The sequence below is a fragment of the Octopus sinensis genome, linkage group LG18 (genome assembly GCF_006345805.1).
Source record: "Octopus sinensis linkage group LG18, ASM634580v1, whole genome shotgun sequence".
NCBI lineage: Eukaryota > Metazoa > Mollusca > Cephalopoda > Octopoda > Octopodidae > Octopus > Octopus sinensis.
The window spans coordinates 53,087,808-53,111,868 of NC_043014.1; the positions used below are offsets into that span (position 1 = coordinate 53,087,808).

Consider the following 24,061-nt stretch of genomic DNA (forward strand, 5'->3'; position numbering starts at 1 on the left):
ACTTCCGCTAAAGTTTTGCCGGCTCATTTCTTCATGCCTCCCTCAATATATTTCTTTTAATGGTTTCAATCGTTGGACTACAGACATGCTCAAGCACCATAATGAAAATGGTACAGCTGTTTCGTTATGAGATTTTGTGATGTAAGCATTCAGCTATGCATTCTGCATAACATCCATAAGATTACGTAATATATTAGTCAAGCGTCAACTCATCAGGCCAACCAAATGGCCAAGCAGGTAGTGGACGTGTTGATGGATCAAAGTTCATCAAGAAGTGAAATTTCAAATCAGAATTACCAACAATCTAAGAAATGTAAAGTGGGCGGGACTGCAACCTGTCAATCAATGACGGGGCATAACTGAGAAATGTTGTAAATTAAAGGCATTTCTATTCGAACGATGTCATTAAACTTTGCAGCTTCATTCGTCAAGTCTAGCAATGGCAGAAGGCGCACGATGAGCAGCGGATAGGAGGCGCCAAAAGTGACACTCACTATCAAAGCACAAAAAAACCATTTGCAGAGTTTTACATATTTAATTATTTGACTGCGGTCATGCTGGAGCACCGCCTTTAATCGAACAAATCTACCCCTGGATTTACTCTTTGTAAACCTCGTACTTATTCTAACGGTCTCTTGTCGAACCGCTAAGTTAAGGAGACGAAAACATACAAACATCAGATGTCAAGCGATGGTGGGATGACAATCATCATATATATATATATATATATATACATATATACGACGGGCTTCTTTCAGTTTCCGTCTACCAAATCCACTGACAAGGCTTTGGTCGGCCTGAGGCTACAGTAGAGACACTTGCCCAAGGTGCCACGCAGTGGGACTGAACCTGGAACCATGTGGTTGGGAAGCATGCACACACACACACTAATCTTGAACAGAGAGAATGAGTGCTCAACACTGCATTGGTGGATAAACACTGCATTGTGGGTCAACAATGCAACCAATGGTTTCATATGGAACGAGTCCCAGCATTTCCATGTGACACACTAAATGTTATCTAAAATTATGGGCAAAGAAAGAAATAGCAAAAAATATTTGAAAATTGTGGTGGGGGTGAAATTGCCGAGAGTTCCACCCCACCCCGTTTTCCGGACCCCAAAAAAGGGGGGTTGTAGCTTATTAAGTCACCGAAATTCAGTCAACGAAAATAATAAAAAAATTTCCAATGATTCCAGGATAGGGGGGATTCCCACCCACCCCCTTTTCCACCGAACAAAAATAAGGGGTTCGCTGCATATTAGGAAGTCAGAGTACTTGATTCGAAGCAAAAAATTCGAGTTTTTTTTTTTTTCTTAGTGAAAATCGTGCGGTTGAAAAGATCAATGGGGGTGAGGATTAAATTTCTGAGGCTTCCACCTCACCCCACCCCGTTTTGTAGCATATTAGGTCACCGGAATTCATTCAACGAAAAAAAAAATTCCAAGCTTTTTTTTTTCTCCAAACAAAAATAAGGAGTTTGCAGTAGTATATCAGGATACTTGATTCCATGCAAAAAGTCCGAGATTTTTTTGTTTTTTTCTAAAAAAAAAAAACAGCCAGAGATGGGACTAAACATTGGCGCGGATCGAACGCTTGACACTTGATTGAGCTGCTTAGTGTTGTGGAGCGGAGTGGGGGGGGGGCAGTCGAATCTACGTTTGCAGGCAAAGACAATTATGAACATGCTTCGGTCTATTTAAACCTCATCAACAAATTGGTGGATAGATTTTGGCTGTGAATAATTTCATGCTGTTTTATCTTTATTTTTTGTGCACGGCATTCATTACAAAATCCTTCTAATTGAACTGATTATTTCTTCACAAATTGCAAAACTAGACATTATGTGCAGTGCAGCAAAGCCGACTAAAGTTACACACAAACCCTAATTGTTTTGTCAAATAGCTCAACACAATGCTTTCGTTAATTGGCCAGAAATGATGTTTGTTTAAATCACGTAAGAAATAAGTAACCAGTCATGTGAAAGGGTTAGACCATTTGAAAAAACGAAGGTCAACTAAAGGCCAAAGCGTGAAGAAGCTGGATGCAGGGCGGAAAGGAAGGAGGAAATAAATATACCGATTGCGAAAGGATGGTTGCATATAAGACTATTTCATAAGTCTAAGGATGTCGAATAATTGATAGAAATCTGTCGGAAGATAAAGTAACTAAGATGCAGTCTGCAGTCGTTAAAATGCTTGTAAAGGATGACCGTACATTGCAGGGAAAAACAAAATTGGGTTCAATACTGCTTTATTTAATTAAGGTGGGAAAGCAAAAGGTTTAATAATAGATGCGTTTAGAGGAGGACCCGAGCTGAGATTTGATGCGAGGTTTCAGCTAAAACTCAAAAACCAGGAATGTTTATCACTACTTTTAAAAAGGAGCCAAATATGTAGTCATCTGATCTGCAAGAAAAAGCTGCTAAGCACGTCCCCAAAGTGGCAAGACATTGTAGTCTGGAAAAAAAGTAGATAAAAACGTAATCTGATCACATCTGGAAAAAAGAACTCTTTATTTCGCTGGTTTGCCCTGCGACATCTGGATAAACAACAATATTGAGTAATGGTTAATAAAATATAAAAAATTTCAAAGTGTTAAAATATAATTTATAAACAATTAAAAAAATAGTATATAGTTAGTTGATAATGTATTATAATGCAAGAGAGAAAATAAGGAGGAGAGGAGGAAGGCCAGAGTAAATAACAGTGGCGACAACCAACAGGCAGTATTAGTAAAAACTCCACCGAGGAAGTCTAATAACACCGAAACATGCCTAGAGTTGTCTGTACTGTTAAGCTCTGACACTCCCATAGCGGTATTCTATTTTAGTTAAAATTTTCGAGTTTCTCTTCTGCTTTTCTTTACAAGAATTTATTAAGCTAAGGATTTTTTTTTTTTTTTGCGGATATGTTTTTAGCTAATTCTTTGGTTTAATATTTACATTGTTAGCACCGATCTTGAAAATCGCAAAAAATTTTGAAACAGTTACGTTGGATCGAAGTTAAAACGAAGAAGCAGCGGGAAACGGTGAGAATGTTTAGAGAAAGTAAACCAAGAAGCGGTTGGATAAGGAAAATATATTTGGAGACCCTTGACAAGATTATTAAAGCAACAAGAAAAAACAAAGGCTTTAAACGGCAACAAGTAGCGAGAGAGTAATTAGTTCTGGGCGTGTTCTTGGATGTTGGTAAGGATGTGCGGGAGTTGGCTGAAGGCAGGAGCCAATGGAAGAGGAGGAGGACACATGCGGTCTTTCGGTCCGTTTCGATGCAGCAGCGAAATCCAATGATTATGTCACTTTCAAAATAAAAAGGGGGGGACGAAGGAGAGACGGCTACACTGTGTGTGTGTGTGTGTTGCTTAGGCCCCGGTCAGCGCTGACCAAAGGTATTCTAACCATCACCATTCTGTCTTCCACTCCTCCTCCTCCTCCTCCGATCCATGCAGAGACCTCGGGATGGAACCTCTCCCTCGTCGCTCCTCCAACTGATGCGTCTCTTCGTTAATTTACCAGCAAGTGGCTGAGTATTCCAAATACGACGAATCCGACAAGATTCCAGTCTCGCTCTTTCTGTCTTCACCTCCGAGTTGCTGCGTGAATTAATGTATGGTGCAGTGTAGTGCAAGTGGTATACTGAGGTGCAGTGTATATTGTAGTGATTAGCGTGGTGGTGGTGGGCTGGAACGGTGGGGGGTGTATTTCATTTGATGGACGAGTTATTATTGAAACAGCTGAAATAAGGAAATGAAAGCAGGTGAATGAAGAAGCGAGATCACTGAAAGTTACCTCCCATCCTTCCTCGCTTTTTGTCTTTCTTTGCAAACGTTTATCTTCTGAGAAAGGAGAAATGGCGAGTTGTCTTTTGTGGCAGCCGCTGAGTACCACGATTATCGCACAAACAGTTCTAGGTTGGTTGTCAGAAAAAGAGGGAAAGTTATTTTAATTAGTCACACAGCACACCACACACACACACACACACACACATGATCACAACAGCGTCCACCCACACACACACGCTCGCATCGGGCCGCACAACAGCGTCCACCCACACACACGATCACATTGGGCCGCACAACAGCATCCACCCACACACCCACACACACGATCACATCGGGCCGCACAACAACGGCCATACACCATATGAATGTGGATGATTACTCGGTCAAGTACTTCATAGATAGAGAGAGAGTGTGTGTATGTGAGAAAGGGAGACAGAGAGAGAGAGAAAGAAAGAGAGAGATGAGGGGGGGAGAGAGAGCGGGATGTGAGTGTGTTCAGGGTTTATTACAGACGCTTCTTTGATGGGGGCAGAGGAAGGATTATTAGGTTTTTGAAGTTTTGCATGGAATCCAGCCGGTATGAGCGCATGCCCCCCATTAAAAGGATATCTTTGCCAACACCAATTTGAACTCGCGTCCAATCTGGCGAACCATCACAACTCTGCTCTAGAGACAACAGCCTGGCATTAAGAATAAAAATTTAACAGAAGGAATAAGTTTAAATTGTTTCCGTTACATTATTTTTTACCAAAGCTGGGACAAAAAAAAAAAATCACTGCTGACCTTTGCGTTTATATTTGGTTCAAGCGTTAAAATAGCTGAAATGCAGCGCTTGTAGATCGGTCGGTTTGACACAGGAGGGAAAAAAACATCAGTTTTCTACAAAATTTTAAACTTCTCAATTTATTGAATCTATATTTACATTTATTGTTTCTCCGGTTACAACTAAATACATTTCATTGGAGAAGATACACTTGAGCAAGTCTTTCAGCTTCGACTATTTATTTCAATTTTTCATAAAATAATTTATTATAATGGATTCCTAAATATCGTGTTTTTTTGTTTTTTTAAGGTGGCAGGGTGTGATTTAACCCTTTAGTATTGAAACCGGCCATTTCAAGTGCAAATGTTTTATTTTCAAACTGATAAGACCAGGCCTCTCAGACATACCCTACAATGCCATTTTAAAAATAAACAGTCACGTCGTTGAAATCTCAAAGCTAGAAGATACTGTACGATAAATTCAAAATGATGTAATTAAATAACAATTAAATTTACTGGGGTTATCTTAGTGCTAAAGGATTAAGAGAAATCTGACTGCTATTTGTGGCAAATCGAGCGACGAGATAATAGCTTCCTCGATAAATCGTCATTTAAATAAGGGGACCCCGTCTTAATAACGAAGCAAGTCCTAGATGAGGCCTGGCATTTTAAATGCAAGAGACCCACTTGCGCGAAAACATATTTAAAAGGCCTTTTATATATCTTAGATTTGTCAGGCGATGAATCTTTCCGAGTGGATCCACAGAAGACTCCCTGCCGTTTCTCCTCTTCTTAAATGAGATACCATCAATTGCTTTCGCTGTTTATCTTTGTTTTATCTGAATGATAATTTGTCACCCACTTGGCACACTACTAAAATAGGATATTCAACTGATGTCGACGAACACACACTGAACCAAGGCACCCTGCCTTGGTTCGGTCTGTACAACGAGAAAATAAACCATTGCTATTATGCAAAAGTGTAGTAACTCCAAAACATCGCTTTTTTCAGAAAATGAGAAAATAGTTTCACCATTCCATAACAAAACCGTTGTACTACACTTTGACAATTTTTGATATCTTGGCATCTGAAGCAGCTGGAGATACAATAGTTTGACCAAAAGAACCGGCTATTGCAAGCAGAAATTGAAAAAGACACATTTGGCCAAACGAAAGATGCTTTAACATAATAGCGACGAAACGAAATCAAACGAATTGCATTCCATTCTAAGCAGGAAGAGAAGGGACACTGCTAGGCCCACCAGTGATTGTGGTTAGTAAGAAGTTTTGAAGGTGAATGGTTGAAATAGGGATATATAAAGGGGCGTGTGGAAAGGGCTTTGTATGGGGTTTCAAAGAGAACAAAGAGATTTGAAGTGGTGAAATATTCATATTTAACCAACAATCAGAGAAACAACTGATTCGATCACCCGGCCAGAATGTTAAGATAAACTACAAAAGACTAAATTGATATTATCGTAAATTGATAGATGTTATTATTTCATTCCTTTCGATTTTAAATCTGCTCCTTTATCGGATTTCAATTTGTTGCACAGAAATTGATATTCATACGTAATGACACACCCCCCCCGCTTCCACCTCCTATATGCCAGGTAGTTTTGTCTGGCAGTGCCGCGAGGAGAGGCCATCATCCATCAAGCTATTCACGAAAGAGGGGGAGATAAAATAATTTCATATCCGAGGAATAAGTAAAATATGGAAATGTTTAACAACTGAGAAGCTAAATAATTCACACATGGCAGACGTTCACCCGATCAAGAGATAAAAGCCAACTCTGCCAGTGAAACAGACGACTACGAATATCGTGATTAAAACCAAAAGAAAAAAAAAGGCGACCTTGACTCATTAACTGATAAACGATGATTACATTTCTCCGTTAATCTGTGTCGTTATTGTTTCAACCATCGACATTCCATAAATATTAGGAAAAAAAACAATTTGATGAAATATGAGAAAACGCTTCAGGATATGAGACGATTGTTTAAACAGGAAAAAAAATGGTTAATGACACAGGACAAGGAGGGGGAGAGGGAGAGTAAGGGGGAGAGACAGAGAAAGAGAGAGAGAGAGGGAGGGGGGAGTCGAGGAGGATGACATAAAACAGGGATCAAATATGTGCCTGGGAACAGAAAGTCCCCTTAACATAAAATCCAAGAAAGACTGGAATTATGTAATTTACTGAATAATGAGACCAAGTCCCTAAACATCCAACTAGGTTTACTGGCCCTGTTAAGGGGCTGACACTGTAAAGGGGCTGGCACAGCTCTGATCGAACCGTCCAACCCATGCCAGCACAGAAAACGGACGTTAAAGGATGATGATTAACTCCATACCAACCCTTTGCATCTAAAATCTAGAGAATCTTTTATGTGCATGCACATCACCACATCATCGTTTATCAATGATCCATCGACAAGGTTTCATAATGTCTAATTGTCGTGGAAGAGCGAAGAATCTAAAGCAGGGTTTCTTAAATGTTTTCACCCAACGAACCCGTTCGTCACACCCGACTGTATTGAGGGGTACCCCTTGTGAAAAATATGTTGTAAAATGGTTGAATACCATTAAAAAAATAATTAATTAAATCGTTAATGTCATCAAAGTTATTAAATATCGAAGTCAACACTTTTTCTAGAAATATTGTTAAATTTGACAGTGCACCAATTGAAAAATAGTGGTTTGTGAGTAAAAATCTAATGGGGGTGAGATTTTTACAAAACTCTCCTGCTCTCCGCTAACTCTTTGTGTACCCATAAGATTACATTGTATCCTGGCTGAAGAAACCCCTGAAGTAAAATTTCAGACTTTTTCTCTCCATCCGAGAGTAAACGAAACGTCGACTTTGTCAGAGGATTTCCTCAAGCGCCAGCGATAGCAGTTTCAATCCAACGGTGGATCACCTACATGGTCGTTCCACCTGCTAGAATCAGCAGCCAAATGTCCTTCACAAGAACAAGATGGCATTGGATAATATAGGACTAACAAAGAAATCGAACTCTGTTCTGCCAACTTCACACGAACTTTCTCTGCTTCCCCATTGAAGCAGTAAGTGGTTGAGTATTCCAGATCCATGTATCCATGTATAATCCTCGGGCAGAGCCAGAAGAGTGAGAGAAGGCTTTGAATTAATAGGAGGATTCTATCCGATAGGCTTCTGTAGTTTCTGTCGACCAACATGACTGGAAGCTTGAGTTGAGGTCATTGCCTAAGACGCGATTGCAAAGCGAGCTTCTTCGCCCTTTGACTACTCTCCGTCTACAATATAGAACTAAATAACAAAAACAGAAATAAACACTGCGTAGGTTGTCTCAAAGGGGAATGTCTTTGACAATCGGCTGAGGGCTAATCTAGGGCAAAAAGCACATTCATCATTCTTCATTCCCAGACAAAGAGAAACACCAGAATAGTCATAATCTAAAACAATTGATGGCGATTTAGTGAACTTTGCCCATTTGGAGAATCACTTCATTTAAAACAGACTTGGCGGGATTTTAGAAACTGTTCACATTGTATTTCTGCAGTATTCAATCGATAAACACAGACAGGTCGAGTTTAGTTCTCACGGAAAGTACCTTAAAACCCCAGCACCAGTAGAACTTGTTCGCCATTTCTAATTGGTGGGGAGAAAGATTGCCCTTCCTCTCACGAACACATTACATAATTTAGCGAAGTGGCAATTATCTTCACACACACACATTTGTACGAGGAAAGATAATCACAAAGTTTAAGTACACACACACACACAGTACGTGTGTGTGTATCATAAACTTCAATGCAGACCGAAGGTCACTGTAAATGAGATAATTCAAGAACAATCCATAAAACTGTTTGTATTTTGTCCCCACTTTTAGCAGCATGTTTCAGTGGGGGGAAAAAATTAATAATGGATACTAAATAGTTTTCACATTCTAACACATTTTACAGGAATTTGCTGCTAACTTAATTCTCATTATTCAGGCTGATAAGACTGAGAATAGAATTTAGAGGAAGACATCGAGAAAGAAAGAGAAAGATGGGATGGGAGACAGCAATGAAGAATGAATGTTGGGGCTTGTTAGGCTGTCCATAAAATTACCAACACAAACTTGTTGGCAGTTCAAATATGCTTCAAGTAGATTCAAACTGGCAAATGAGCCGTTCACTGGATTTTGTGATGGAGAAAATTTTCCCATGTGGACAAACAGGTAGAGATACCCAGAGTCCGTGCACAGTTTCGCACTAGGGTCAACTTAATCCCTTTGTCTGTCCTTGTTTGTCCCCTCTATGTTTAGCCCCTTGTGGGCAGTAAAGAAATATAACCAGACGGTTGAAGGCAAGCATTTCAGGTTATCCCATCTTCAGCAACAGAGACCGGAAAGGCAGACGCTGCCATTTCAGTCAGATTATATGAGAGAGAGAGAGGGAGAAGTAGGAGAGAGAAAGGGAGAGAGAGAAGTGGGAGAGAAGAAACGATAAACACCAGATGAAGTTTAGATCATTTTTGTTCCCTACATATGTTTCACCCTTGTGGTCATTTGCATCGTTTGCAATGGATGCTCCAAATGCAACTGGATTCTGAATCACAACAGTTCATCAGGAGAACACTATTTTATTGCATTGATCCGTGGAACCTAACAAAGTCTCGTGAATTGCTGTTCTACTGCAGAGTCTAAGGGTTCATGGAACACCCACTGCAGTAGATGCATAGAACCACAACGGTGAAACAGAAGTAGGGAACAAAAATGGTATCGACTTGTGTTTATCATAATTTCTCCTTTATTTGCTCTGTATATCATAAGCAGAAATACTCCTCGGCACAGGAGTAACCAAACCACTTTGCTAGGTGGACGATGGTATGTGAGGAGTTCAGCAGGCGTACACCTAACTCACAAGTTTCACACTAGGTTCTGACTAAAGTTTCCTTCCAAGTTTTATATCCTTGTTACTTTGAGCTCCAGTTTCAACCACGTCCCACCGAAATACTGTCACGCTCCACCTTGACAAACACTGGGTTGAAGGAGACACTTGCACAAGATGGCAACGGCTTTTGATCGAACGGGTTTGGCCCCTTGCATTTTTTTTTTAACTTTTTAATATTCTTTTCTTTCATACAACAGGAATTACGATTAAAAGTTGTTGCTTTTCCCGAAAAATTTAATTTAAAAAAAGTCTCCTTTCCCCTTATTCCTTCTCCATGAGGTAGTGACAGCTATTCCGAAAGGCATTCCATTCCTTGCAGTATCGACATAAAGAAGGAGCGTCTTTGGAATTGCTCAACCAACGAGAAACAGTCAAATCAACAGAAAATAATTGCCTCGTCTTTAAAAGAAATATATATATACATACACATTAGCAGTATCACCTGGCGTTGCTCGGGTTTGTTTCGACCTTTTAGAATTGGAATTTTTGGAAAGTAAAATTTTTGCATGCTGTAGCTTGTTATTCTCTTTAAGTGAACATTTTTCTGGTTGAAATACACCGAAAAATGGCGACACGGCAGTAAAAAATCGTAAAAAATAGGGATTTTCATAGAAAAAAAAGCACCTTTTTGATGTAAATAATTTTTGGTGTTAACATGGTCTGATTTGAATTTTTTCTTCTACGGAAAGAAGAGCAAGCCTTCTTTATCATGCTCTCAATTTTGACCAACTTGCACCGCAGGGACTCGGAGGAGATAGTGTTAGTTGAAGGCTACCAAACCTGCCATACACAGACAACTTCAACTTTATATATATACACATTATGTGGTCGTAATGTTTCTAAAACGTAACACGCGATGGCCACAGTTGGAATGTCTTTAATAATAGATCTGCTGGATCAGAACCTACAGGAGTACAAAAAGACTGGAGAGAGAGAGAGAGAGAGAGAGAGAGAGAGGGAGAGGGAGGGAGGGAGAGAGAGAGCACAAACGTCTGGACTGCAACACTACACCACCGCCCCATACGAGTCACCACTGCATAAGGTAGAGAGTATGGTTCTCAAACAAGAGGAAGGGGGGAAGGGGTTCTGTCTGGTAGATCTGAGTGGTACCCAACCGTTTAGTTAACTGGGTGCCATATAGGGTACCATTTATCGCTAAAATGTAAGCAAGCATTGCAAAGAGGCAAGGGAGCTGGTGGGGAACACTGGAATTATCAAACATCGCTTCCTGGTTTAGAGAGCGGAAACAGAACGGTCTGTTTGATAAACAAAGAATATTTACCCCAAAACATCCACAGAGTTTACCGAGTGTCTAGAGTTTAGCTGCTAATATTTCCCTCGAGCAGGCGGTAAGATGGCAGAATCGTCAGCACGACGAGAAAAATTACTTAGCAGCATTTCATCTGAGTTCTAATTCTGCCGAGGTCGACTTTGCGTTTCGGCCTTTTGATGTCGTTAAGTACTAGGATCAATGTAATCGAAGGAAAAGCCAATATTTCCCTCCAGTTCCTAATATCGTAAATTAGTTATTTGTTTTTTTTTTTAATTATTTGCTTTAATAATTCATAGGCGAGAAATGGCTAAATCACAGGGAATTAAAGGACAATAATAATCCTTTCTACTATAGGCACAAGGCCTCAAAACTTGTGGGGGGGGGGGGGGGTCAGTCGATTAGATCGACCCCTGTACACAACTGGTACTTAATTTATCGACCCCGAAAGGATGAAAAGCAAAGTCGACCTCGGCAGAATTTGAACTCAGAACGTAGCGGCAGACGAAATACCGCTAAGCATTTCGCCCGGCGTGCTAACGTTTCTGCCAGCTCGCAGCCTTAATAATACGGCAACAATGACTCTCCCTAGACACAGCAGAGTATCTAAACATATTTCAAATACGAGGAACCCTCTGCAGGGCACCTCGACCTGCTACACATAACAACCAGATTTCTTTAAACAAGTTTTAAAATGGCGACACAAGACGCATATTTTAGACTAATGTATATTTAAGGCAACACAGGAATCCATTTTTGGTGACCTGACCCCCTAGAAAAAGCAAATAAATCTCCCTCAGCTAATAAATTGCTGTGAAAAGAAAGAAAAATTAAACGGACGGCATAGCTGTGTGGTTGAGAAGCTCGAATGGCTAGAAATAGCAACCAAGAAACAACCGTTCATAGTTTTAAGAGGACAGACTGCAGGAGAAATCTCTCGATCGCAAATCCACTTGGATCAGAGCTGACAGCGTGGAAGGCACTTATCCTGTAGATAAGAGGGCGCAATGAGGGAGGTTTGATTGCTATATCTAGTAGGTGAGTGGCGGGGTTCGAGGGCGACCGTCTGGTTGGTTGGAGGCGAGAAGTTGTGGGGTCAAAGGTGTGTTGAGGACAGAAGGCGCAAGAGGTGTTAGCGGAATGATGGAAGGGGTAAAACAAATGGAAAGGAAAAAAAAAGAAACGTGAAAATGTCCCATTAACAACATCAGCTCACATTCCAGAAACTATCCTAAACACATTCCATAAATTTAAAAATTCACCAAGCTGCCGTCACCGCCGCCACCCGGTCATTAACATTACTTACAGTTAACGGTTGTCATCAGCCACCACCAGAGCTGATAAATGTAGGTCGACAAGAGGACCGAAGAGAAGGACAGATAGACATGTTTTAGCTTACAGGACGAGAGGAAGGGGAGGCAGTCAGATATCACCTCCGCCGCTGCCGCCACCCGCAAACTGTCAAGTATTGTCTATGAAAGTGAAATACAATCCCAACTGGAGATGGGCCGCCGCAGTTGATACAAGTTCAGAAAGTGAAACCTATGTAATGTAGAGGCAATCTTTCGAATTATGCACATATAATGGCGCACAACAAAATGAGAGAAGGCCAAGATATTGTCAAACTATGGAATAACCTAAAAAGATATTTTGGCGACACGTTTTCGGTACAGCTGATTCGAAGCTGACTTATTTGACATTAGATTTTTAATCTTTCTCTCTCTCTGTTTAGGTCTATGAGCAGATTCATGTATGAGGAGAAGGGAAAGTGTTTCTATCAATTGCGTTCAATTAATAAATTGAAAAGTCTTCACCTCCCTCTGTGTATGTGGGGGGGGGGTGCGCGCACGTGTGAGCATGTTTCCCTCCAGTGCCAAAAAGTACCATCTCCAAACCATGATGAATGTCCAGTCAGCCGCAATGCCAAATCACTAGCGTCCATTCGCATCCTCTCTTAGAATTTTGTTTGGAAAAATGATGCCAGGTTAAAAACTCTTGCCGGAATGAAAGAATGAAATTCCAAGCCATTTTGCTATATTTTGGTTAAAATTCCATCTTTCTATTGCGTTCCTATCTAACGCCCTGCTGGCCCTGCTGTCCCGTTGCTATCCACGAAATCAGTACTGGTTTACTGTGTAATGATTGGCCAGTTTCCCTTTCACTTCACTGTCTCTTATTATATGTACATAGAACGAAAGAGCGTCACTGAAGCTAGCATTTGAAAAGAGTAATTCAAATGGAAATGTTTACGCGAGAAGGAAAAGACTCAATGATCGTGTGGCTATGGAGTTCGATTTGCAACCACGTATTTTCCATGTTGAATACTTCTGCGGGACACGGGGAGCAAGTTTCTGCCACAACTGTGGCTTGGCTCCTGCTTTCTGCGTGACATTCAGCAGAAGGGAAACTGTACAGAAACTCGCTGTGTGTGTGCGCGCACACACAACTGATAATCCTTACTGAACGTCAACAGTTCAATTACTTTGAAAGAATTCCTATTTCGTTCGTTTTCACAAGCAAAGGAGAGAATGAGTCGATGTATATAACAAGCCTACATGGAGTAAGGTTCCTTTTGTAAACAACCATCGAGGTATAATGAGAGGCGGGTGTCGGAGATGGAATGAGGCGGCGACGAAGCCAGAATCGTTAGAGCATCGAATAGAATGCGTTGTGGTATTTGACTGGGGTTTTTTACGTTTCGAATTCAAATCCTGCTGAAATCAACTTCACTTTTCTGCATTCCGGGGTCAAGAAAATAATCCCCACTCTTCCTTCCCCTCACCTCAATCATTTACGAATCCCGATAAGGATCGTGAGGGATCACTCACAATATTCATTTCTAAAGGTAAAAATAAGAGACGGGAACGGGCGAGGGACCCTTTCCTCATAGAAGAGCTGACGTTTCTGGAAATGTCCAAAGGCGGACCTTTGCAGAAGGCTTCGTAGAATGGTAAGAAACGAACAAACGTTTGGTTAGGGTCAGTTTGTTAATGCAGTGGAACATAAAAAATGTTGGTTAGAAATAATTAAGTGGTGACGAAAATAGCCAAATGACTGATGACTAATAGTTGACAGATGTGTTGAGTAATTTTATCTTTCTCAACAGGAAGTCTGCACGTTATCGTCCAAGTGACTAGAAATATGAGTCAAACCCAATTCAAACACACAGAGTGACATGAGAACCTAGTGGCCAAAATACGACCTTGAAAATAGGAACCGAAATAGCTGGAAACAGTTTTAGTGACAGACAGGACGCATTCGATTAAAGAGCTGAAACCATTTTAGAGGAATGATGCCGATCACGTAGTGAACGGGAATAGTGTCTGCGAGTGAAGAAAAAACTTGACATCCAAGAACCAAATACAAGTGTTAAACAGAGATGGATGAAGTCTGCTCTACCCCCAATGAGCTTCTAAAGTTTCCTTCAACAAAATTTAATGGACAAGGAGTTGGGCGACCAGATACACTTGCTTACTTGTGGTCCATCTGAGAGTGCTGAGGCTGCTTCTCCCAGAATCTAGAAATGGGGTCACCTGCTTGACTGGGATAATGTCAGAGAACCTAGACAAGCTGTCTCCTCTCGGTTTATTCTACAGCGGCTTCTGCTTCCCAAAGCTGTTTGGGTTGATGGCCTCCACCGAGGAAGGCACTTATCCTGTAGATAAGAGGGCGCAATATGAGGGAGGTTTGATTGCTATATCTAGTAGGTGAGTGAGGGGGCACAACACTAATCACTCCCCACCCCCATCCCAGTCCTTCCTTTCTAAAAAGAACATCTCCCTGGAGTCCCATGCCTGCTCCTGTCTTTACCCATGAGTGCTGTCTTATAAAGGGTCAATAGAAACCTGAATGGCATCGATCACAATGGTGTAGATGAGAGGGTGCGTGAGGTAAAGGCTATGGGCCTTGCCCCGTCCTTTACACTCAAGTAAAGACAAAAAAAAATAATGAGTTGAGTGCAACTCGTAACTGCATCGCTGTGAAACGAACTTGTGAAGCACAACTTTCTGGCTTATTGACACGGTGAAGAAGAGAGTAATGAGTAATGTGTTATTTCCGTGAGACAACTCCAAACAGGTTTTGGTCTTGGAAACCATGAAACGAATGTAGACTTCACAGCAATTTGGCCGATTGGTGATGAGAGAAATGTTGATCAGATTTACGAACTCTATACACAGTCTGGGTGGAGTTGTTGTTGTTGTTGTTGTTCTGAGAAAAACTCAGCTGGACAGATTTAAATTAGATGACCACACAAGCACTAACTGGGGTCGACTCATTCGACTAAAAACAAGGCGGTGCTCCAGCATGGCCACACTCAAATGACAAACAACTAAAAGGTAAAAGTCATTATAATTCGGCATATCCTTCCCCCCCCCCTTATCAACAAACATCATAACATTTTTCCCCATTTGTAAAAATCAGCCAAGTGATGGAAACGGATTTCCAAAAAGACTTTTGCTGATGAGGTTTAGAAAGACCGAAACATTGCAGCAGCCCCCCCCCACAAGAGATCGCGTTTCAATTCTTTAAGACTCGAAATTTAATTTCCTGTTAAATTCGATCTTAATTTCTTGAAAATCACTCCACCCTACCCCACCCTGGATACAAACAACTACCAACTAAGAGGCAAATTTCAATTCATCCATAATTCAGTCCAGGGCCTAATCACGATGTTCCTTCCATCAGAAATTATGACTGTGGTGAGGATCATTTCGCAAAAACGTGGTTTCGGTTTCGATCCCACATTGCAGCACTTTGGGCAAAATGTCTAATGTAGGCCAGGATGGACCACTGTTATCTGAACGAACTCAGTCAACGGAAACTATGCGGAAACCTGTCGTAAATATACAAACATATGAGGGAAGGGTGCGCATGCGTGCTTATGTCACATTGCTTGATAACCAATATAGGTTTGTTTACGTCCCCGTAAAAGAATGAGAACTGAAGTCGATTTGTCCGATTGAGAAAGTCTTCCAGGTAGTGCTACAGCATGGCCGCAGACAACGGAAACAAAAATTATTTCTATGTACAAAAACCAGTTACTTTGAGGAGAGGGACTAGTCGATAACATTGACCCCCCCCCCCCCCAATACATGACTGGTACTTTATTTTTATCGATCCCGGCAGGATGAAAGACAAAACTGACCACGACGGATTTGAACTCAGAATGCAAAAGAAGATTCCGTCCTACGCTCGAACGACAGACGGTTCGACGTCCAAAGATCGCCCCTTCGCCCCAACACCATTTCAAAGAAGCAACAAATATTTTCTATTTCTAAAATCCTTTCCCCATCTCCACCCATCCAACAGAGATCAATCTCAGAAAAGTTAAAGAAAACTGCTTGAAGTATCGGAAACTGATTTTTAATCACCCGCTACCCCTACCCCCAGCTAAGCCATTTCCTTCTTATAAAACAGGAAATTCTGCTCTTAACACTTGGACTTGAACCAACTGTCCTCAACCAAAAGTCTCAGCTGTGATTATAAATACACGCGCGCGCGCGAGCACCACTAATACACGTATGAGAGAGAGAAAGAAGAGAAGTTAAGTCACCCCCCCCCCCTAATTTACAAACAGCAGGCGTCTCCCGTACAAAGTGCCGTTCAAACGATATTTCTATGTTTATCCTATTTAAGACACGGAAGGAGATTTGCTTTTTTTGTTGCTTTTTAAAACATTTTTATGGACAAGTAACACGGTTCTGAATGCAAACCTCCCTACCCTTTAATTACATTAGCGTCCGCTTAATTTCTCCCCCCCCCTTTTTTTTCTATTCAGCAGGAGTCCCCTGGGTATTTATTTCCAAAGAACCACCTTATTGTTCTTTGAAACTACCACGCTTCTACAAATGCATTATATATTTCTATCACACACATACATAACAAAAAGAAAAAGATTTTTTTTTAAATCAGCCAGTGACAGACCAATGTCCCCCAGCCCTGGGGCCAGAGGGGTGAAGGATGAGAGTTCTAAACTTCACCGACAACGGAAAATTTAAGGGGAGGCTACTGACCCATTGGACTTGCTCATCATCAAAACCAGAGTTGAACATAATTATTGTGAACAACCTTCATGTGACGAGAAACACTTTAGCATTTTAGATTTTTTTAATTTCAACGTTATCTCCTCTCCCTTTGATCAGAATTTTGCTTGTGATGAAAATGAGGGCGAGATACGGAGGGAGGGAAATATTTGGTTCTTTTAAAAAAGAAAAAGTTGATTTGACATGGCTGCTCCAAGCCAAAAGTGTTACCTCTGGATGAACATTGAACCTGCTAGAAATATCAGCCATACCATCCTCGCTGTTTAAAAAAAGTGGTGGATGAGACAGGGCAAGGTTGGAATGTCATATCACAGGTTTGTTTGGTGTTAAACCTACTAAGGATGACATCTAGTTCCACTCCTTCGTGACTGAAGTGTTTATCAGAGTTAAGGGGAAAGAGACATTCCAGCTGGACAAATATTTGCTTTAGAAATTTATATAAACATATTGTCATTTAGATAATAACATTCAGACAAATACATAACCGAAACACCAAGACATGCGAATGTATAGGACATGCAGAACTACTCGCCACTGCGCACATCCTGCGTAAAGCACATTCAATACAGTGAAAATAACATTCGGCGGAATTTGAACTCAGAACGTAACGACAGATGAAATACCTATTTCTTTAATACCCACAAGGGGCTAAACACAGAGAGGGCAAACAAGGACAAAGGGATTAAGTCGATTATATCGACCCCAGTGCGTAACTGGTACTTATTTAATTGACCCCGAAAGGATGAGAGGCAAAGTCGACCTCGGCGGAATTTGAACTCAGAACGTAACGGCAGACGAAATACGGCTACGCATTTCGCCAGGGGCGCTAACGTTTCTGTCAGATCGCCGCCTTAATAACAATCCTTTCTACTTAAGGCGCAAGGTCTGAAATTTTGGGGGAGAGAACTAGTCGATTACATCGACCCCAATATCCAACTGGTACTCTTTTTATCGACCCCCGAAAAGATGAAAGGCCAAGTCAACCTCGACGGTATTTGAACTCAGAACATGTAAGTGGAAAAAATGCCGCTAAGCATTTTACCCGCGTGCTAACGATTCCGCCAACTCGCCGCCTTAATAATAATAATAATAATAATAAACAAAGAACTACATCTCAAATGCGATACTGACAGACTGCATGTGCCTAGAAAGAGGGGACGATGAAGATCTGTGTTGTCAAACAGCCGAGTGGAATCTCGTCTGCCGCTGTCAGAATTAACAATACAATTCCTACCGAAAATGTGATGTATTTAAGAAACAGTTAAGAAACAAAATGAAGAATAAACAGCTGGAAAATGAAACTACGTTATGGGCAAAATAGCTCAGAGAAATCGAAGGAGAGACAAGACCAACACTTGGAGATGGCTAAGAAAAAGTGATCTGAAAGGATGCAGTGAGGCATTGATATGGAGGGGCCAGGAAGAAGCTCTGAGAACTAATTACACCAAGTTCCAAATGGATAAGAGTAACGAATCGCTCCTTTGTAGGATGTGTGGCAGCAGAAACGAAACAATCTCACATGTTGTGAGTGAGTGTAGCAAACTGACTCAAAAGCACTACAAAAGGAAACACGATAACACGGCTAAGTAGGTCCAGTGGAGGCTATGTGAAAAGGATGGCCTGAACAGAGCACGGAAATGGCACGAAGGAGTCACTGGGAACAAGGAACATAAGATGCTGTGGGATTTTATAATACAATGCGACTCCCTAATTGAGGCTCGGAAACCAGATATTGCTGTGGTAGATAAAGGGAGAAAAATGAAACCAAGATCATGGATATTACAATACCTGGAGATGCACGCATAAGAGACAAAGAAATAGAAAAGATTGAAAAGTAGAGACTAGTAAAAGACGAAATTGCAAGAATGTAGACTATGAGGAGAGTGTCAGTCGTTCGAGCAGTTGAAAGGACACCTGGAGCACCAAGAACCAAGTTTGAGAAATATGTCAGAGATATCGGAATTGATATGAGAGCAGAGCAAGCCCCCAAAACTGCTCTGCAGGGGACAGCTAGGACTTTGAGATTGGTGCTTGGATGATGAATGTCTCCCACGATAATTAACAACCAAGCTTATAATGTGCGGAAAGAGAACCTGTGAGACCTCTGATAGCAGAATCTACCAGAACAACCAAGACCGAATGTTCTGAGAAGTAAAACAATAATAATAATCTTTTAATAATAATCGATGCCAGTATTTTTTAAAAATTAGTTTGCACAGCGTAACTTTCCAAAAGCCAAGTGGATGAGGGATTGGACAAGTTGACTAATATTTACGAATGTGTTCGAGGACGAGCAAACCACGACTTTTTCCTGTTCATTTAAGTTTATTTAAACCTTAAATATTAATGAGGGTAGAAGTATAAGTCTAATTGGAACGAAGATCAGCATCTATGGCGTTTGATAGAAGAAAGACTTGTGGAGTCACTCTCAGACCGGTGACATGAACCCGAATGCAGGCAACAGGCGACGGTCCAATTGTCCTACGAAAACGGGGACGAACTGTTGAAGGGATTCGGTCGTTTGCGTCGTTCACCAAATTTCACCCGCTGAGGGTTTAGCTGTAACAAGTGCCGTGCAATGGAACCGAAACCAAAGTCACCTGGTAAGCTTAACCACACTACAATGCCTGTGCTTACACTGCAGTCGCGAGGGCGTGTGGCTGTACAGATTACATCTTAATTCAATTAACTCTTTAACGAGACTAAAATATCTACACACAATACGAAGGGAAGAATTAACAAAAACACCATTTTCCCCCTTCGTAGGGTCATCACTACATTTCAGGCCATAAGAAAACTGCTGACCAGTTTTTTCTCCGACACCAAAATTTGTTTATGTAAAGAGAAAGTCCAACTGGTATCGAACTGTGGTGTTTTAACGGTCGTCCGATAAAGGAATACACCCGTGGAGATTGATTTTAATTTAAATGTTATTAATAAAACTCTCAATGTGAGAAGCATTGGGGCCTATTTCAAGCACGGATATAATAAACGGTGCTGTAGCACAATGTCTCATCCACTTTGTTTTTTCGGGTGGTGTAGATTAAGTTAATTCGGCTGCTATTTCTAGCAAATCGAAAGATCACCCAAAGCTTTCGTTTTTGTTGTATATGAGCTTTGTAACTTCCGGTATGTCCGCAAAGGAAGTTCGAACCTGATTAAAATTACATAACTTTAAATGCTTGAAACTTCCTTAGTTTCAGAATGAAAAAAATGGGACTTTCGTGATCAACTTTCAAAGCTACATCAGTGTAAAAAAATATGGGGGGAAAAAATCTGAAAATTTGGAATCAAATGGTCTGAAGAAATTTAAGATCCAAACTGAAAAAGTTTCAAGAGAAACCCACGACCACCACCGCAAATTTTTTTTTTTTTTTTTTTTTACAGAAGCTTAATCTACAGTCGTTAAAAGATGAACATCGGAAGAAATGAGTTTTGGAAGCAGAAGATAACTCTTGAAATGGTTTAATGAGAATTAACTCAATAGTAAATAAAACACACACACACACACACACATATATTATATATATATATATATATATATATATGACACGGGAACAGGAATTATGTAATGACCTTCATTAGCTTACAGCTGTTTCTGCTACCAGGTGCAGTGCACTAAAAGCTGAGTGCTTCTGCACCACCTTATGGCTTCCTGTGCTTCTGTAATGAAGTGCATTTCCAGCCATGCCTACTACACCCATTAGTATATTTCAGTCATTAATACAATGGTACAATGGTAACCCAGTTTGTTGAGTTGCTTTAGAAGTGGTGGGAGGAGGAGGAGACGTCCTTGTTAAACACAAAAAACGGAGAGGAGGGGGGAGAGAGTGTAGTCTCTCAACCTGTAAAGATAGTAGACACTTGCACTCAAACCACACCCTTAAACAAGCTTGCTCCCCCCCCCACGCCTGAAATGCCTTCAATGAAGTCTGCTGAATCAGGTTAAACAAACAATGGCTGACAAACAAACAACTTCCATTGAATCTACCCTTAAGGACCTGGGATTGAAAAGAGACCCCATTTACCAGCAAATATCAGTTGACATGTTACCCTTTACTTGTGTCACTCATGGCACTGCAGCCCTTCTGGGGCAACGCCTTGAGTGTATAATCAAACAAATCAATCCTAGTACTTATTCTATCAGTCTCTTTAACCAAATCCCTAGGGGTACGTAAATAACCCAACACCGGGTTTTCAAGTGGCGGGGTGGGGACAAAGAAGCACACAATAGGCCTAAGGATATAGTAGGAGATACTTGCCCAAGGTACTGCACAGTAAGACTGAACTTGAGACCACATTCATGTTGTTCAAGTCTGACAGATGTCATGTGATTTGAGGGGAGAAATAATCATAAGCATTCCAATATGACCATCCTGTCTGATAGGATATTTTTCTATGTATCTTTTAGACCAGTGCTTCTCAACTGAGGCCCATATGGCCTATGAGGGTCCAGATAACATTCGGGGTGGGGTAGGGGTGGGGGAGAAATCCACACAACTAACAAATTGGGGATCCACAATAGTATTTTAAGGGCCCCTAAAAACATTTTGTTTTAGATGTATAGACTGGTATCGCAAGAAACAGCTGGGTTTCTTTAACATTTTGCATAATTCAACCGACACAAGTTGATGTCAGAAAAACAGAATAGGAATTTCGAAAAAAGTATAAAACTAGTTTTTAAACGTTGAATGGTCATGGCTGTCCACCAGAATAAAACAGTAATTAAAGGGGGTCTACAGATAATAAAAAATGCTTGATAACTCTTGGTTTAGACGATGGACTTCAATTTGATTGAAATTTTAACTGCTATTTCTAACAAGGCAATTGAAAGGGTCCCTTCTTTATTAGCTTTATGAATAATGATTAATGATGGCATCTTTTAAAATAGATCAGGTAACTCCACAGTCAAGATTTGTCTCTTGAAATGAAGGACTATATTTGTAACAAGTATCAAAATTTGACCTCAGGGTTGCTGTGACCCCAGAGGATTCTAGACCATGAAAGAAGTTCCACTCATATTTATATCATTCTCCCAGCAGAGTCACACATTATGTGTTGGCGCCACCTTTGAGAGGAATCGTAAAATGGTTGGATACAATCATAAAAACAAACATCATTTGTTTATTATATTTACTTTCAAACAAAGAATTGGTTATATAAATATTATTTACTTAATCTGAGTACTATTGAAAATTAGTTGCTTGTGATTATACTCCCATAATTAGTCCAGCAGACCCTTGAAGATGTGAAAACTCATATATATATAGTTGAGAGAGAGAGAGAGAGAGAGAGAGAGTGTGTGTGTGTGTGTGTGTGTGTGTGTGTGTGTGTGTGTGTGTGTGTGTGTGTGTGTGCGTGCGTGCACACCTTGCAAATAATCCCCTTTGCAATTAATTCTACAGCAACACAATGCTTTGATTTTTAATTCTAAATCATTTCGTACAAATTATTAACACCTCAAGAAAGGAACACTTCTCTCTTAGAGAGAGAGAGAGAGAGACAGAAGAATAAAAATGAAGGCACAGCCCCAGCTGTGACTTTCCTTTGCATTCAAGGAATTAGAAAACTTGTGGAAAGTTGCTGACAATCTTGCTGCTTTGCTTTCCAACTCATCAATAATTCCACTCTCTCTTCCTTTTTTGAGCTGAAATACTGAGTGAGGAGAAAGGAAAAGAGAAACAGCAAATCTAAGATTTGGAACTAAAGGATTATCAACCCGGATTTAAACAGGTATTGAATCTTGATTTAAGCCCAGAATAAAGCAAGCATTCTCAAAGGAGAAAGAAAGGATTATTGGGGCAAAAATATTTAAAGCATCCTCATCTTCCAGTTGGTGTTTCTACAAATTATCGTTTAGTTCTAAACAATCATTTCCAATTGATAATCAGCAGTGTTTCAACCACAACCATTCCTGTTTGGTTTTTATATTAACCTGTCTTTCCTTTAGCATGGTAATCAATAGTTTAAAAGGAATCCTGCTATTTCTAGCAAGCCAAATAAGCCCCTAAAAAAAGCTGTTATTTCTAGCAAGCCAAATGAGGCCCTAAAAAAAGCTTCTTGTTGGATCATGTTTCTACAACTTCATACAAAATGGTGTACTTATGAACGTGAGAAATTTGTCTGCTCAAAAATAGAAGTAATTGTTGTTGAAAGAATAATGACCATGGGAACAGGGACGGACAAGCAACAATAACGATTTCATTCTATCAAAGTCATGCTTCAGCCTAAAGTTCACATAGAAACATGTTCGCAGTTCCGGGTTTCATGACACTGTCACACTCGGCCACGTTTCATCCTTTCTGGGGCCCCAAAAAGCAGGAGTTATCTAGAACGGAGTATTTCCCCACAAAATGAAATTATTAAGGAATGAAAGCAACCAAAAAGAATATCAATGAAATCCTATAAAACGGTTAATGTGGCATCGTCAGAATTAACCAAGATCCATCACATATCGTTCACTGGTTTCAGCCAGAGGCTGGGGCCATGCTGGAGTACTGCCTTTCAGCGTGTTTAGGTTTCTTTTCTCTACTGTTTTTGGTGCAAGAGCAAGTTGAGTGAAGCTGCTGTTCTTTGGGCCCCTTATTTTCATGAGGTTTCATTTGATATTTCAGATAAGAATTTCCCCAGATGCTCTTTGAAGACCTCGGCATCTACACCTTGCAAATCTCTGAGGTTGTTTGGCAGAATACGGGATAGTTGAGGACCCTTGAAAACCAAGCTGTTACAGTACTGGGTTCTTAAGAATGGCAAAATTAACCACCTAAAGTGTATCAAATGTTAACAGGATAGAGAACCATCAACAGCAGACATATTAAAAGATGACATCGTTCACCCTTTTTTGCAGTCTAGCCTAGGGAACGGTGATTGGCTGTATGACGTTGTCTACTAATACCAAAAGATTTCTGACTTTTCTGTAAAATTTTAACCTTTCTGTAATCACATTCAACTTTTTGCCCTCAAAAAAACTTTGACCTAGAAAAAAAAAATCTACTTTGGGGCCCTGAAATCGAACCAGTATCCTTTGGAAAATGTATTAACCTTCCAGTTGACTAAGGTCTTCAGAAAAATTTAGGAAACTACGGAAGCCCGTCCTATGTGTATCGGTGCCAGTTAAAATACTCCCACCCCGCTCGAATTTATAATCTGTAAAAGAAGTAAATCTGAAACAGGAGAGATTTCAAGTAAATGGAAACAAGAATGTATTAAAAGCTGAAAGGGTAAGGCGAAATTTGGGGCTGGCTGTGCTGTGAATTTCCAGACCTCTTGGCAAGTGTACAGGT

The 24,061-nt window shown here is 40.5% G+C and overlaps 1 protein-coding gene across 2 annotated transcripts in view; it reads right to left on the reverse strand.

The window, feature by feature from the left end:
* Positions 1–24,061, reverse strand: part of LOC115221752 (thymosin beta) — a 62,267-nt gene that overhangs the window by 33,738 nt on the left and 4,468 nt on the right. Inside the window, exon 2 of one of the 2 annotated variants that reach the window (XM_029791967.2) lies at positions 3,790–3,907. The exons of the other annotated variant lie outside the window; for it this stretch is intronic. Within the exon in view, the coding sequence (XP_029647827.1) occupies positions 3,790–3,796 (7 nt within the window). The 5' untranslated portion in view covers positions 3,797–3,907. The remainder of the gene's footprint in view (positions 1–3,789; positions 3,908–24,061) is intronic. 2 annotated transcript variants of the gene reach the window in all.